Source organism: Entelurus aequoreus, linkage group LG08, assembly GCF_033978785.1.
Source record: "Entelurus aequoreus isolate RoL-2023_Sb linkage group LG08, RoL_Eaeq_v1.1, whole genome shotgun sequence".
In the NCBI taxonomy this organism is placed as follows: Eukaryota; Metazoa; Chordata; class Actinopteri; order Syngnathiformes; family Syngnathidae; genus Entelurus; species Entelurus aequoreus.
In genome coordinates this window covers 24,622,720-24,638,221 of record NC_084738.1, presented here as the reverse complement: position 1 = coordinate 24,638,221, position 15,502 = coordinate 24,622,720, and the positions used below count along the sequence as shown (strand labels likewise).

The following is a 15,502-nucleotide window of genomic DNA, read 5'->3' as shown; positions in this document are numbered from 1 at the left end:
GCCAAGAAGTGATTTAGTTGTTGGAGGACAACTTTCTCAATTATTTTACTTATGAATGGTAGATTTGAAATTGGTCTGTAGTTGTTGATAACAGAGGCATCTAGGCTCTGCTTTTTTAGAAGAGGTTTAATGACTGCAGTTTTGAAAGCCTTCGGGAAATTGCCCAATTGAATAGAATTATTAACTATTTGCAAGACGTCTGTTGATAGGCAGTCAAAAACATTCTTAAAGAAGTTGGTAGGTAAAACATCAAGGCAGCAGGTGAATGACTTTAGAGCTGTCACCGTTTCCACTAGAGTTTTAGAGTCTATGGCATTAAAGCTTGCCATCATTGCTGTGTTACTTTTGCCTAAATGGGTTGGTGATCCAACTTTTTTACTTGAGATATTGATGGTGCGTCTGATGCCTTCAATTTTATCAGTATAAAAGAATGCAAACTCATTGCATTTCTGCGTGGAATGGAGTTCGGCTGGTATTTGTGTTGGGGGTTTAGTCAGTCTGTCAACGGTTGCGAATAGGGTTTTGGCCTTATTTGTGTTGCTGTTTATGATATTGGAGAATAATGTTTCTGTAGCACTTTTTAAGACTAAATTGTAGGCCTGGAGGCTCTCTTTATAGATGTCATGGTGAATATGAAGTTTTGTATTCCGCCAGATTCGTTCAGCCTTCCTGCACTCTCTTCTCTGGGCTGTTACAGCAGCAGATTTTCTCCAGGGTGCCTTTTGCTTACCAGAAATCGTTTTAACTGTAACAGGTGCAATGATATCTATGATATTCACAATTTTGGAATTAAAGTTGCTTACAAGATCATCAGCATGACATGGGTTTAGAGGTGGTAGTGAGGAGATGGCGTTTTTAAAGAGGACATTAGCATGTTCATTTATGTACCGCTTTTTGACATTCTTTGATTCTGTTTGTGTGTCCGGAATTACAGAAATATTAAAGAAAACACAGAAATGATCAGACAATGAAGGATCAATCACAAGAACATCAGAAACATTGAGACCTTTTGTGATAATCAGGTCCAGAGTGTGTCCCTTACAATGAGTAGCCTCTTTCACATGTTGACACAGTTCAAATGTGTCTAAAATAGTAAAAAGTTATTTTGCGCCCTTGTCATTTAAATCATCAATATGAAAATTAAAATCACCAGTTATAACCAGGTAGTCAAAGTCAGTGGAGATGCTAGACAATAATTCAGTAAAATCATCGAAAAAATTTGCAGAATATTTAGGTGGCCTGTAGATAATTAACAAGAGAATTTTGGGAGAGCATTTCAACACAGCACACAGGTATTCAAATGATGTAAAATCACCAAGTGACATCTGTTTCCCCTGAAACATGTTTTTAAATATAGCAGCAACCCCTCCACCTCTTTTCCCTGATCTACATATATCAATGAAGTTATAGTTGGGGGGTGCTGTCTCGATCAGAATGCTTGCACTGTTATTTTGTTCCAGCCATGTTTCAGTTAAAAACATAAAGTCAAGTTTAGAAGTGGTAATAAAATCATTGACTAACAATGATTTGCTATTCAGAGACCTGACATTGAGCAGACCCATCCTGATGGTGTTATTGACAGGCTTCGATGTTGGCTTTGATTTGGAGAGAATAGGAATGAGATTTTTTAGGTTAGCAGGGTGGCTAAGTTTCCCAATGTTTACTCTCTTGGTAGTCACAACAGGAATGTAGAAGGTGCCATGATTTGATGTAGGCAACCTTGGGCCCAGCTGATAATGTGGTCTACTGCTGAACCCTTTTCTGTATCAGAAATATTCAGGACTGCTGTCAGTGCGAGGGGGATTGAGCAGCGTCAGAGTTTAGGCCCACTTACAATGACAATAACAAAAATATTGTTTTTCATGAACTGTGTACTTGTATTGTTTGTCTGGGTGGAGGTCCTGCTTTGGAAGTAATTTGTACCCCTTTCAGACATTGCATTTAGTTCCCATTAAAACATTCACATGTTGCACAATGAGATGTAAGCAGGGGATCATGTGTACATTCCTGCAACTTCCTGTTTGTAAAAAATATATTTTTATTAGTATTTATTTAATATACAAACAGCATTTCATGATTAATATTTATAAATTAAGATTCATAATAAATGACACTAGAATAAGCACACATTTGATTGGTAAATCATAGTGTAACGACCTGGAATGACACTTTATGTGTGGTGTTGGAGTTGTCCAACTTTTTGTGTGTCTGTAAACGCATCACTGGCTAAGTGCCATATGTGCATGTGTTGGCGCAAGTGAGAAAAAGCGAGCGGCTGCTGTTAATATAACAAAGTTGCTTTTGGTCTGGTTTGTACTGCAGAAAATGACCAGTTTTGCTAGATATCATTTTTTTTACTAATGTTTTGGTGACGTGTTTATGGCCAACAATAAAGAGTTTTGCTCAGTAAAGTGATGGATGGAATTCATGTCCTCAAAGCGTCTCGACAGACGTTACAATATTTGAACAATGATGACGAAAACTGTTTTCTCTGTCGTGTCCGTGTGTCGAAAATTGTTATGCGCTTATTTTTTTATTTGATTTTGTGCGTGGCATAGATTTGCCGTGCGCAGAGGACGCTTGAGCAGTGCGCAATTGCACAGGCGCGCACCTTAATGAGAACGTTAATCAGGAGCGACTATGTGTGAAATTATTAACACATTACCGTAAAATATCGAATAATATTATTTAGCTCATTCACGTAAGAGACTAGACGTATAAGATTTCATGGGATTTAGCGATTAGGAGTGACAGATTGTTTGGTAAACATATAGCATGTTCTATATGTTATAGTTATTTGAATGACTCATACCATAATATGTTATGTTAACATACCAGGCACGTTCTCAGTTGGTTATTTATGCGTCATGTAACGTACACTTATTCAGCCTGTTGTTCACTATTCTTTATTTATTTTAAATTGCCTTTCAAATGTCTATTCTTGGTGTTGGGTTTTATCAAATAAATTTCCCCCAAAAATGCGACTTATACTCCAGTGCGACTTATATATGTTTTTTTCCTTCTTTATTATGCATTTTCGGCCGGTGCGACTTATACTCCGGAGCGACTTATACTCCAAAAAATACGGTACTGGTTTTTTTACTGTAGGCAGAGAAAATGAATAACATTATAGGTGTGGGCCAAAGAAAAGGCAAACTAAAATAAATACATACAGTGGGGTGCGGGGACCCCAAGAGTTAGTTGTAGGGTGTCCCCAGCTAAATTACAGATAGTTAATAGTAATTGACCCTTATTGGGTCCATTTGTACACTCTCAGTTACATTAACATTGATATTATACATGTGGGCCCATAGATATAAATGCCGTTAATTGTAGCTTTAATGTAGCAAGCTACTTTTGCCGTGTAGCTTGTAGTGTAGTTTGCTATAATTTTCTGGGGATAGCGTCCCCTGTAGCTTATCCACATTTAACCGAGAGTAACTTGTAGCTTGGCTTACTACATTTTCCAAGTAGCTTGCCTATCACTGGTAACTGCAAGCAAGATATAGTAAAGGGGTGGGCAAGGTTCAGCTTGCGGGCCATATACTGTGTAATAATAATAATTATTATTATTAATAGTAATGGATTCGATTTATATAGCGCTTTTGTAGACACTCAAAGCGCTTCACACAGAAGTGAGAACCCATCATTCATTCACACCAATGGTTGTCGTTTTCATTTGTAATTCAGTATTTTTTGCTATTTTTTTCTAAAACATGGGACATTAATTGAAATAGTCTATAAATAGGCTACATACTGCATACAAAATACAATTTCATTTTTGCTAACACATGTTTTCAGATCTTTTGCTACTACCTTGTGTCATTTCCAGCCAAGAGACACGTATTCACTAAATAAAGATGCATTACTGAAAATTAAGTACATTCAACTTACCGAAGAGTTTCCCGAGCAGTGTAGCCAGAGCCAATGAGGATGGACTCATCAAAAAGTTTATCCATGCACGGTATAAACTCTGCAACAGAAAAAGATACAGTACATTTGTGGGCTTTGCAAATACTTTATGTCCTGACATCTGAAATAGTAGTAAGCAAATAGCCACTCTCGTCATCCTTTAAAATGCATCTCAGTAATCCCCTGATGGATATGAAGGGGCTAAAGATTTTACAGCTGTCTTTGGCAGCAGTACAACACATTGAATAAATGTGGAAAAAAATCTGTGTTGAACTTTTAAAGGCTAGTTTATACCAGAGAGAACACCTTTGACTACAATATGCCTTTAAGTGAAGTGTCGTCCAGGTGTCACGCTACATAAAATACATTTGCAGGTTGTGTGTGCGTACGTGCGTGCGTATGTGCATGCGTGCGCGTGTGCAAACATACGGCTGCGTAGGTCAGTTGTGAGAATATGTTTGGCCGCGATGAGAAGCTCCTTGCGGAGGTGAGCCGTCTCTGAGGGGCAGTTGGTAAGCAGCTGCAGCATGCCCTTCACCATCTGCTGGGAGTACTTTCCTACCAGCTCCTGACAGGGACACACACACAAAAGCAGTAGCAGTGTATGACTAAATGCAAAACTAATTGTGCAACAACCAGTCAGCTTAAACGAATAAATGAAAAATCATTCAAAAATGCTCATTTTGTTTGATATCGTTTTTACACAGGATGTCATCAGGTTGGCGATGTGTGTATTGTGATTTGCACTGTAAGTACAGACTACATGTTACAGCAGCAGAAAAAATATTATTATCATCATCATATTCACCCGAACATAGGACAACCCTGACACTACTTTTTCAAGACCTGCTTTTAGAAAAATATATTTTAGACATGTATATTTTTAAAGGGGACCTATGATGACATTTTCCTCATGACTTATAGTCATGTTAAACAATGCCAAAGTGTCAAATCATAAGGTTCATGCATTTGAGCGTGAGCTTGCAAGCAATTTTGGATGCCTCTGAAAACTGTTTTGCAGTCTTTTTTACAGTAGGAAAGTTGTGATACGTAATATAGATCATATCATGATTTTTTTCTACATTTAAAACACTTCCTTGTGGTCTACATAACATGTAATTGTGGTTCTTTGGTCAAATTTTTTTCGTAGTTTAAAATAATAATAATACAAAAAAAACTCCCTCTATCAAAATGTAAAAATAGAGATAAAGGCATCATATAACGACAAAAAGCTGATATTCTTAATTAATAAAAAAAAGTAATATATTTGTCTTTAGATGTATGGTTAATGTTTATCTATAGCCTTTTTATTAGACATTACAAATGACATGATGGTATTACGTTCACACCCCAACACTGTTTTACCTAACAATCAGTAATCATGATTTCAATATTGATACCGTAATAATAATCTTAATTATTACGTTGGCCATAATTGCCAGCCCCAGATCTCATACATGAACACTATTTTTATCTGGCCATCAGGTGCCGTCTGCAGTAGCCATATTGGTTTGGTTGTCCACCACTTGGTTTACAAAAGTCACATGACGGAATACAACCAATAGGTAAGAAAAGTTGGTTTTGCCTAATATTGAGAAACAAAACATCAGATAAAATATCTCCTAATGGGTGCCATTTGGGTCCTTATACACACACACCATAATAATACCTGTATGTTGAAGCGCAGTACGTCCTACTACAGTAGCCGTAATGCTCCACGTTCCATCAAGCGGTGTCGCTTTGTGGCTTACCAAAGTCGTACTAAAACATTTTGACAGATTTTGAGCACTGTGTATAATGTTCTATATTCTGAATTAAACATTAAAGTTTTGGTATTGCTTGCTGACAGGTACTTGCTAGGGTCATTTATTAAACAGGTGTCAATTTGGAGTACACACGTATCTCTTATGTGTGACTGCCATCTATTGAAGGACCCGCAGGCAACCCACTGAACATGGCTGTTTATATGGCCACCAAAAAACATGGATAAATAGAGCTAATGCATCATATGATGAGAAAAAGATGAAATGGTAATACTAATAACGAACAATAACAACATTTTTATGGATGACGTTTAGATTCTCATAAAAAATTACATGACATCACGTATACAATACAATATTTGCTGAAATGTGAAGTGCTGGATGGGAAGAAGTGAAAAGACTTGTATTGCGGTGATGTTTGTCTTTTAAAGTATGGTTCAATGTTCGCTCCGTACTTTAGAAGAAAATGAATGTCAAACTCATCAAACAAGTGTACCTGGTAGATTCGGATGATGTAGGCCAAAAATGAGAGCGTCTTGATCTGTGCAGCAATAAAGTCTGCATACAGCTCCTTGTTATAAAGCTTGTGCTGCCTGCAAAGGAAACAAGAAAAAAGGGCACACAAGTGATTTAGCATCATGGAGACAATGCCTGCAGTAGGTGACAATTAATGGAGGGTGAAATGTGGGTCTACATATGGGGACTTAATTCTACATGCATGGTTTGTTTATTTGTGTGGCAGCTGTTTGTGTTGTGCGACTCTCACAAAAGCATCCTCCATACCTGCCAGAGAATCCCGAGGTTTGTTTTTCCTTAATTAACTCTGCTCCATTTCCCCCCTGTCCTGAAAGGCTAATACACCCATCTTCCTACTCGCAAATTCCACCTCCCGCTAAGCCAATTTCTCCTATTTTAACTTCCCTAAATGGAACGTGACCATCTTGAGCAACACCATCAAAAAAAGTACTGCCGAAAGAGTGATGAAAGAAGTGTGTGTGTGCGTAAGTGTGGGGGACTATTCTATTAAAAGAGTGCCCAATCTCATTCTGAAAGGCCATAAAAATGAAAATTAATTTAGTTAGTGGGGCTGGTACGTTTCTGTTTAAGCAAATGGATATTACCTGGCCTGTGGAGACACCTGCAGCATGATAGTGCTCATGATGAGGGGCACAAACTCCGACACCACATTGTGAATATTCAGCTTGTAGAGCTGTGGAGACAGAAAACAAAGAACCACTCTTCATTGCAGCACGCCCACACAATTACAGATAAGGTGTTTTTATTTTCAGATCCAATATACGAATATGTGCTTTTGGTGTGGATATGATAACATTTTATGCAGCCACCCCTCTCCTGACATCCAATTACTGAAAAAATGCAAATAAGTCTGTTAAGTGTGCTGCGCCAATACTTTTTTTTAAAGCAGCAATTGCACAAATAACTTCGAAAGTATTTTATTTTTTCCACATTTTATGTGGCAGCCTAGCTCCAAAATGGAATAAAAAAAAGACCCCAAAAATCAACACAAATCACCCCCATGAAGACAACATAAAAAATATGTTTTTGAAATGTGTACAAAAGTATTACAAATTAATAAATCTAAGAAATCAGATGTACTAGGGATGATACGAACAGGGTATTTATGTTGCAGATTCCGATACCAATACTCCAATACCAATCACATGTACTAACTGTAATTTTTAAAATGTATGTATGATAAATACTATTGACAATTCAACAATTTCAACGTGTTCCTTATTCTCTTGTGTTACATACAATTGTTTGATCAAAACAAAGTCAATAGTACACAATAACATAACAAAAGCAAAAACTACTATCTACTATTATTTTCAATCCCTTGGATTTTGCCCTGAAAGTCCTCCTGTATTCAATGAGTTTGTAAACATTAACCAAAACTACAAAATTGTGTTCTAAGAAAATAAATACATCGACATTATCACTCTAGTATCAATCAAATACTGGTGCAACCCTTGGTATCGACGCTACCAATTTATGGATCGATTTGCCTTCCTCTTACACGTCGTGTATGGACTGTCACATTGCTGACACACCTACAGTTGTTGTTCTATTCTCCTCTAGGCAAGTGGTGTCAAACTCTCTTTTTATTGAGGGCCACATCGCAATTATGGCTGCCCTCAGATGGCCACATTAAATGATGTGGCGGTCTGCATGAAATTATGTGGCATTGAATTACATGGCGTGCCACTTTAAATTACGTGACGGACCACATTAATTGATGTGGCAGACCACCTTAAATAACATGAAGGGCCACTTTAAATGAGGTGACGACCACTTTAAATTATGTGCCAAACCACATTGAATGACATGGTGAGCCAGATTAAATGACACGACCAACCTCATTTACTAACATGACGGAGCACATTAAATGACGTGGCGGACATTAAATGATGCGACAGACTACAGCAAATGATGTGGTGGACTAAATCAAATGATGTGGCAGGCCACATAAAATCATGTGGTGGGCCAGACAGAGGTTTACTAGATTTGTATTAATCTACTTGTTATTTTCTTGTTAATATCAATAAAGTGGTCACATCCCAACTCTGAAACTTTACCAAACACTTATTTCTTGGTGTTGTTCAAAGCTAGCTTAGTTCTGAGTTTAGCTGTTATGGTGTCTGCTCCTGGCTTGCTCCCGGTGTGTAACATGTTTAGCCTTGTCTTCCAGTGATAATGATACATGATAATGATACTCAAGATACCAAGAGATGCAGTTTATTTGCCGTATAGAGGTGATTATTTTTAGCTTAGGGGAGCAGCTCCACAGAGTATGGAGACACATAAGTTAGCTGCTAGTCGCTTGTCAGTCAGGGGACTAAAAATAAATACAGTATCAGCCAGAGGGGATTGACGTTTGTGATTGCATTAAAAGGCATTAATGGGTTATGGGTTATACTTTTATAGCGCTTTTCTACCTTCAAGGTACTCAAAGCGCTTTGACAGTATTTCCACATTCACCCATTCACACACACATTCACACACTGATGGCGGGAGCTGCCATGCAAGGTGCTAACCAGCAGCCATCAGGAGCAAGGGTGAAGTGTCTTGCCCAAGGACACAACGGACGTGACTAGGAAGGTAGAAGGTGGGGATTGAACCCCAGTAACCAGCAACCCTCCGATTGCTGGCACGGCCACTCTACCAACTTTGCCACGCCGCCCCCTAATTAATTAATTAATCTGAAATGGTGATAACATACTTTTTCTAAATATTCGGCCGATATTGACTGGCACATCCCGAACATGTACTTAAGTATTTGCAGCATTTTTATGTACTTATTTACATTTTTAAACATTTTCCAGAGCCACTGTATTTCCATTACCTTATAAATCACATTTTATTTAACAGTGACACTTTATTCTACTTAACTGAGTGGGAGGAAGAGGGAACGTTTCTCTCACCTGATACATCAGCACCACAATGAGTGGCAGCTCCGCCAGCACTTTGAGAGACAAAGAACCTCGTGGGATGATGGTGTGCTGGAGGCAGAGGCAAAGTCAAGAACAAGATTACGTCTGATGACGCGGTCCCATTAGTTGCACACTTGTCAACATTTCAATCGGCATGTACAAATTACAAGCCACTGCCTCAAGCAAAAACAGGTAAGCGAGGTTGTGTTCTTTTCACAGCTTGTAGAGCAGTTTGTCAATTTCAAACATTCCATGACATTAGCAAAATGAATAAAAGCTAAATGCATTACTGAGTTCACCTTTGTATTGTATTTATTACACATTGTGTGTTTTGAACATATGAGGCATAACAGTGTTAAGGTTGGTGTTTTTTTCCTAGCCATTATTATGCTCAAAAAAAAAAGTAGCAGTCAATATTGTATTATCTTAATCATATAACAAAAAATACAAATGAGTTAATCTAATTAGAACGATATGAATTTCAATGGGTCTGTTAATGTGGAGCACTGCTGCCACCTGGTGGTTACAAGCGGTAGAAACCAAAGTTTGAGGTACCGTTCTGGTTTCACTGTCCTCTCTCTCGGGTGCAGTTTTTACCAACACGGAAGTGATCATCCCCACCATTTGCGGGGAGGGAACTGTGTTCTCCGCTATCACCTGAGGGTTTTCAAAGTACCTGTCCTAGTAGGCGAAAACACAAATTCATTATTAGAAAAAGGTGCAGAGTTGTTGCTTAATGAAAATCACAATTAAAATACAAACAGAGCAGATACTTACTACAACTTTAGGGAGATCTTTGTAAATCTGCTTCACAAAGTCCAGGAAGTGATGAATCTAAACAGAGTACATTGTGATGTTATATAGTTGTTCAAATTTAGTTAAATATTGAAGTGTTCACTTTACCAGGGTGCAAAACAAACATTATATTATTCAGGGTCTGTGCAGGTATCAACAAGTCAACTTTAAGACTTTTTAAGACCATAATAAATCAAATTAAAGTCCATTTCCACTCCAAACTGACAAAAACTACAAAGACATAAAGAAAACATTGGGGCCCAGAATTAATTGTAAGTATTAATTCACTGCTCTTTCACATTGGAAAAGAAAATGCTTAACCTAACTAAAACGAGCAAATATTGGATATCATTTTAAGCAATTTTTCGGATTTGCCCTTGAATTGCAATGACTTCATACTCTAGGTTCTAAAGTAGTGGTTCGCAAACGCTTTTCACCAAGTACCATCTCAGAAAACACTTGGCTCGCCACACATCATCACAATGACCAACAATAAAATACAGTAGCGTAGTAGGCCTAAGTATTCATTAAAAAAAGGCAGCGGTTTTATTTAAAAACTGTATTTAATATTTCTGGCCAATGTAACATTACACACAATGTACAAACAACAATTGTACTCCATACAGTACATATATATATATATACAGACTTCTTTGTCTTACCACTTGTATGCTTGCATGTTCGAAATGAACTCAAACTCAAACTCAAACTCAAACTAGACATACCACAGTTTGAGAATCACTGTTCTAAAGTGTTCTTGCAGAAAGTGCTTCATATCGCGTGTTTTCATGTAACAACCAAAAAGGCAGCCATGGTGGATCAAAGCACAATATATCAAATGTGAAAGGTACAATTAGCACCTCTGCTAAAGCTTATTGGTAACTTTTGCAGTGTTTCAGCTGTCAGATTTGAGCAAACACAGACAAACATCTACATTAGTACCGTCTGCACAAAAGACATGTAATCAGCTCATTTTGTATAGATAGATAGATAGATAGTACTTTATTGATTCCTTCAGGAGAGTTCCCTCAGGAAAATTTAAAGTATATGGTATATAGTTAATCTTAAACACATTTTCACCTGCTTTTAGTGATTTATTTTGCAAATACAATGCTAATAAACAAACTAGTGTTGTCCTGATACCAATTAGTTGGTACCGGTACCAAAATGTATTTCGATACTTTTCTAAATAAAGGGGACCACAAATTTTTTTATTATTGGCTTTATTTTTTTTTTTTAAATCTTACGGTATATTAAACATATGTTTCTTATTGCAAGTTTGTCCTTAAATAAAATAGTGAACATACAAGACAACTTGTCTTTTAGTAGTAAGTAAGCAAACAAAGGCTCCTAATTTGGCTGCTGACGTACGAAGTTACATATTGTGTCATTTATATTATTTTGTCAACATTATTAAGGACAAGTGGTAGAAAATAATGTAATCTACTCGTTCATTTACTGTTAATATCTGCTTACTTTCTTGTTTAACATGTTCTATCTACACTTCTGTTAAAATGTAACAATCACTTATTCTTCTGTTGTTTGGATGCTTTACATTAGTTTTAGATGATACCACAAATGTGGGTATCAATCCGATACTAAGTCGTTACAGGATCATACAGTGGCCATAATTTAAGTCCTCAGGTGTCCAGGGACATATTTCCTGAGTTTATAAACATAATATACATTTTTTTTAAATGAAAGAAAGATTTTGTGATGCTAAAAAATATTGATGTAATAATAGTAGTATCGACTATACGCTCCGGTACTTTTTAGAGGTGGTATAGTACCGAATATGATTAATTAGTATTGATGTAGATTCCTAATGAAGCCTTAGCTTGATGCTCCTCTACATTCTTCTGCTCCCACTTGCTGCAGCAACAACAAACAAAACTCCAGACGCTCCTCTTCGTTTTGTATTGTTTACTTGTGAACTTAATCATTCAAAAACATAAAACATTAATGATGTGGGAACAAATGAATGGAAAAATAAAGCGAGTTTGTTACAGTAAGAAAGAGTTAGAAAAAGTAAGAGTAAGGTCAAAAAACTGTGTGGCTTGATTCCCCCATACCTGACTGCCATTACCCACAATACATTGTGTCCAAAACCAACCTACCACACAGATCCTTCGCCATATATCCAATTAAACAGTTACGTCATCAAATTATTTAGACAAATGTAATAATTACAAGTAAAGTATACCTTATAATTATTCTAAGCATGCAAATAAAATATATAGTCCCATTTTAGCTGAATAAACGTAAAGCACCTTCCATAAAAAGTAAATTAACTTAAACAGCATTTAGGCTCCTACAATTGCGGCACTATACTAATACCGGTATACCGTACAATCCTAAAACAAACACTGGTTTTCACTCATTATTAGGCAAATGCTGTGTGTAAGAAAGGTCAGAGTAGACTTTTCTTCCTTTAGATGTGCACAGTCTGATGTTACACATATTTTATCAGTCTGTCGTAGCTAGTGCCATTTTCTTTGGTGTTGTGTGTTGGGGCGGTGGTAGCATGACCTTGAGAGACAGTAACCGGTTGGACAGGCTGATAGAGAAAAGTGTTTGTGATGGAGAAAAATGTGGACTCTGTGGGAGCTGTGCTTGAGAGAAGGATGAGGGCTCTCATGCAGGGCATCCTGAGTAACTCCAGACATATTTTGCATGACACTATGGCCGCTCAGAGGAGTAACCGTAGCAACAGGCTCCTCTCATTACACTGCAGAACGGAACTTTTTAAGAGATCTTTTGTTCCTTAGGCCAGAAGATTGTACAACAGATCTGTCTGAGAATTCTATATTTATTGTTGTTGGTATGAATGTATGTGTTTTTCTGCTACTGGGCACCTGAATTTCCCCTACGAGGGATCAATAAAGGATCTATCTATCTTACCCAAACTAATTGTAAGCCAACAACCTTTTATATTGTTTAATGTCAGTTATTCCTGTATGAACTTGGAGAAAAAACTAAGACAATGTCTGAGAAGCTGACCTGAAATTATTGAAATAAATAATAGAAACAATAAAAGACAATGGCGGCTTTTTTTTTAGTTATACTAAGTGCACTATTGCTAGTAAATAAACAACAAGAGAAATTACCGTATTTTCCGGACAATAAGCCTCAACTTATTTCCTACGCTCTGAACCCTACGGCTTATAAACGGTGCTGATAAATTATGGATTTTTCTTCACTAACGGCCACAATGTTTTATATTCAAATAGTTTTCATAAAACACGGACAAAAACACTGAAAAAGTGTTAATGTTTGTGCTGTGGCGCCATCTTTTGGATGAGTTTGCCCATTGCAGGTGCTATGGGTTGAATGTCTACAGTATTTCCTTCTGTTTAGTGCCTTGGACCGGAAGTATAAGTGATGTTCTGTCTACTGGTCGTCCATAGCATTTCTACTCATATGGTTTCTCTTTCTACATTCATCACCCCAAGCAACGTTTGGAAGTTTTACAAAATACCTATAGCAATTCATACTTATTAAACAGCCACATGTTTGGTAGTATCGTTTTCATGCATATTTGTACGTGCTATCGTAATGCAGTCAAGTTAGCGTTGTTAGCATTAGCTAATATGCTAACACATTTACAAGTGTCTGTGTTAGAATATGGCAATGGCAATCTTTTTGTATTGTTTCAGTTTTGTAAATTCACCAAAATTTCACCGTGGAGTTTTTGGGTCTGTTTAGATTGGAGAGCTAGCTTCCGTAGCTAGTGGGTCCATGACGATGACTTCTGTTTTGTTTGATCACCCGTTTTACTGCCATGTCACAGGCAGCGTTTGGAAACAATTAAGGCCTGCAAATAAACATTTACAAAATGATCTCTTGTAAACAACTAATTTCACAATGTGTATATCTGCAGTTTATAGTCTGGTGCGGCTAATATATGAAAAAAAATGCACTTCTAAAATTTAGTGGGTGCGGCTAATATACTGGTGCGCTCTATAGTCCCGAAAATACAGTGATATGTACGTATGTATGCAACAATATAATTTTTGCTAATAAAATTATTTTTGATTTACACACATTAGGTTAATCCCTATTCAGGTCTGCAGGTTTTTGTTTTGTTTTAGTATCATTTTATACAGACTTATCCCGGATTTTTGACTTTTCCATCAATGTTACATTCACTTTCACTGAAATTTTTACAAACTCTGCCCTTTCCTGATAGCTCCACATTTGAGTCCTGACTCGAGGTGTAAACGTTTTATACGTTGGGTGGATCAGTCCTTCCAGCAAACCTTTGCAGAACATTAGGTGGTCTGTGCATGCAAATGTATTGCATCTAATGGAAACACTTGTTTGCTTGGTCTGAATAAACATCAACCTTTTTAAATTGCAGCATCATGTAGCTCTGCTTGTTCATCGCTGGTCGAAGATTTATGAATTTATTCACGGAAAATATGAATCCAAAATGTTTTTATACACTCTCAACTCCTTGAGGACTTCAACGTCCTTTCGTTACTCTATTAGACTGAAATGAATTCCCAGTGTATTGTTGATAAAGCATAGTATTTGAAATGAAATATTATAATTAAAACTGACAAAAACCCTACGACTAAAAATTACTCGATTCGGAGTACCACAACCAAAGTTACGGCCAAAACTAGAGCAAAAATTGACCTCAAAGGACACAAAAGTCCCCAATAAACTCTAAGGGATAAGTGATTTTTTACGAGATTTTAATAGCATTGAAGACAATTTAAGGACTTAAATTCAAATTATTGCATTTAAGACTTTTTAAAACCCAGTGGGTACCCTGATTATTGTTACTCATTAACGTTGTAAAGGCATACAAGAATCTATGAATGTTGATTATTAAGATGATCATGATGATGTTATCAATAATAAGCAATTCAAGCCAAGAAACTCACCTCCTGTGAGATTGGGGGACGGAATTGCTTGTGCAGCTCAATTATAATGCGAAGACATATTAGCACGTTTTCCTCGCTTTCAATCTGGAAAAAAAAGACATTGTGAAGAGGAAAAAAAACACTAATATTCACAACATTTTCCATTTAGTAAGATTTAGAATTAGCTGAGTTGACCAATCACATCTGCAAATGTATAAAAAAGTGTGTGACGCTTTGAAAGGCTCTCCCAGGACTCATACCTCCAGGAAACGGAACATCACAGACAAGATGTTTTTGGTGTGTGGTCGAAGATGTTCATTGGTGGGGATGCGGTGGATGATTTCCAACACCAACTTCCTCAGTTGCTGCAACAAGAGACACAATTTCAGACTTGTGTTGTCCTAAATATTGTTTCATACACCGGTATTTAAAAAAATAATAATTCATTATTGGCTTTATTTTGACGGAAAATCTTATGATACATTAAACATATGTTTCTTATTGCACTCAAAGACCAATTTTAGATCACTGAAAAAAAATGGCATTAAATACCAGTGAACATACTGGACAACTTCCTTTTAGTACCGTATTTTTCGGACTATAAGTCGCAGTTTTTTTCATAGTTTGGCCGGGGGTGCGAATTATACTCAGGAGCGATTTATGTGTGAAATTATTAACACATTACTGTAAAATATCAAATAATATTATT

At 36.9% G+C, this 15,502-nt stretch overlaps 1 protein-coding gene across 2 annotated transcripts in view; it reads right to left on the bottom strand.

The window, feature by feature from the left end:
- trrap (transformation/transcription domain-associated protein) overlaps nt 1-15,502 on the bottom strand; it is a 157,327-nt gene that overhangs the window by 136,875 nt on the left and 4,950 nt on the right. For both annotated transcript variants that reach the window (XM_062056086.1, XM_062056088.1), the window contains exons 5-13: nt 15,054-15,158; nt 14,815-14,898; nt 9,905-9,961; nt 9,683-9,808; nt 9,119-9,196; nt 6,797-6,885; nt 6,172-6,268; nt 4,342-4,480; nt 3,895-3,973 (exon numbers count right to left, since the gene is read on the bottom strand). In XM_062056086.1, the coding sequence (XP_061912070.1) occupies nt 3,895-3,973; nt 4,342-4,480; nt 6,172-6,268; nt 6,797-6,885; nt 9,119-9,196; nt 9,683-9,808; nt 9,905-9,961; nt 14,815-14,898; nt 15,054-15,158 (854 nt within the window). The remainder of the gene's footprint in view (nt 1-3,894; nt 3,974-4,341; nt 4,481-6,171; nt 6,269-6,796; nt 6,886-9,118; nt 9,197-9,682; nt 9,809-9,904; nt 9,962-14,814; nt 14,899-15,053; nt 15,159-15,502) is intronic.